The sequence below is a fragment of the Camelina sativa genome, unplaced genomic scaffold, assembly GCF_000633955.1.
Source record: "Camelina sativa cultivar DH55 unplaced genomic scaffold, Cs unpScaffold08846, whole genome shotgun sequence".
NCBI classification, from domain to species: Eukaryota; Viridiplantae; Streptophyta; class Magnoliopsida; order Brassicales; family Brassicaceae; genus Camelina; species Camelina sativa.
In genome coordinates this window covers 1-423 of record NW_010929909.1, presented here as the reverse complement: position 1 = coordinate 423, position 423 = coordinate 1, and the positions used below count along the sequence as shown (strand labels likewise).

Here is a 423-nt window from a genome sequence, read left to right as displayed (position 1 = left end):
TCAGCAAGGCCAGGATCCCGGACAGTCAACCCCTGACCGTGGTCCTGAGCTTATATTGAGTGAGGTGGAAGACGAGAAACCGAAAGAAGTAGACCTGCTTCCTGCTTTGGAGAGACATAAGAGAATTGCTCAGTTGCAAGCAAAGCTGGTGCAGGCAGCTGCAGAGGGTGCTGTTCGGGTCAAGAGACGGAGGGGACCTCACAGAGGCGAGGAGTTTACTTTAACTCAAGCACTCGTGAAAGCTGATTTCTGGCTCATATTCTTCTCCCTCTTGCTCGGATCTGGTTCGGGTCTAACAGTAATAGATAACCTCGGGCAGATGAGTCAGTCTCTCGGGTACGATAACACTCACGTTTTTGTGTCCATGATTAGCATTTGGAACTTCCTTGGACGCATTGGTGGCGGCTATTTCTCCGAACTCAT

General features: G+C 50.4%; 1 protein-coding gene across 1 annotated transcript; it reads left to right on the top strand.

The window, feature by feature from the left end:
- Positions 1 to 4: 4 nt before the first annotated feature.
- LOC109131942 lies at positions 5 to 419 on the top strand (the record flags this gene model as incomplete). The annotated part of the gene is made up of 1 exon (XM_019243109.1): positions 5 to 419. A coding segment is annotated over one exon (415 nt), but the record flags the coding sequence as incomplete, so codon positions are not given.
- Between the last annotated feature and the right edge of the window lie 4 nt (positions 420 to 423).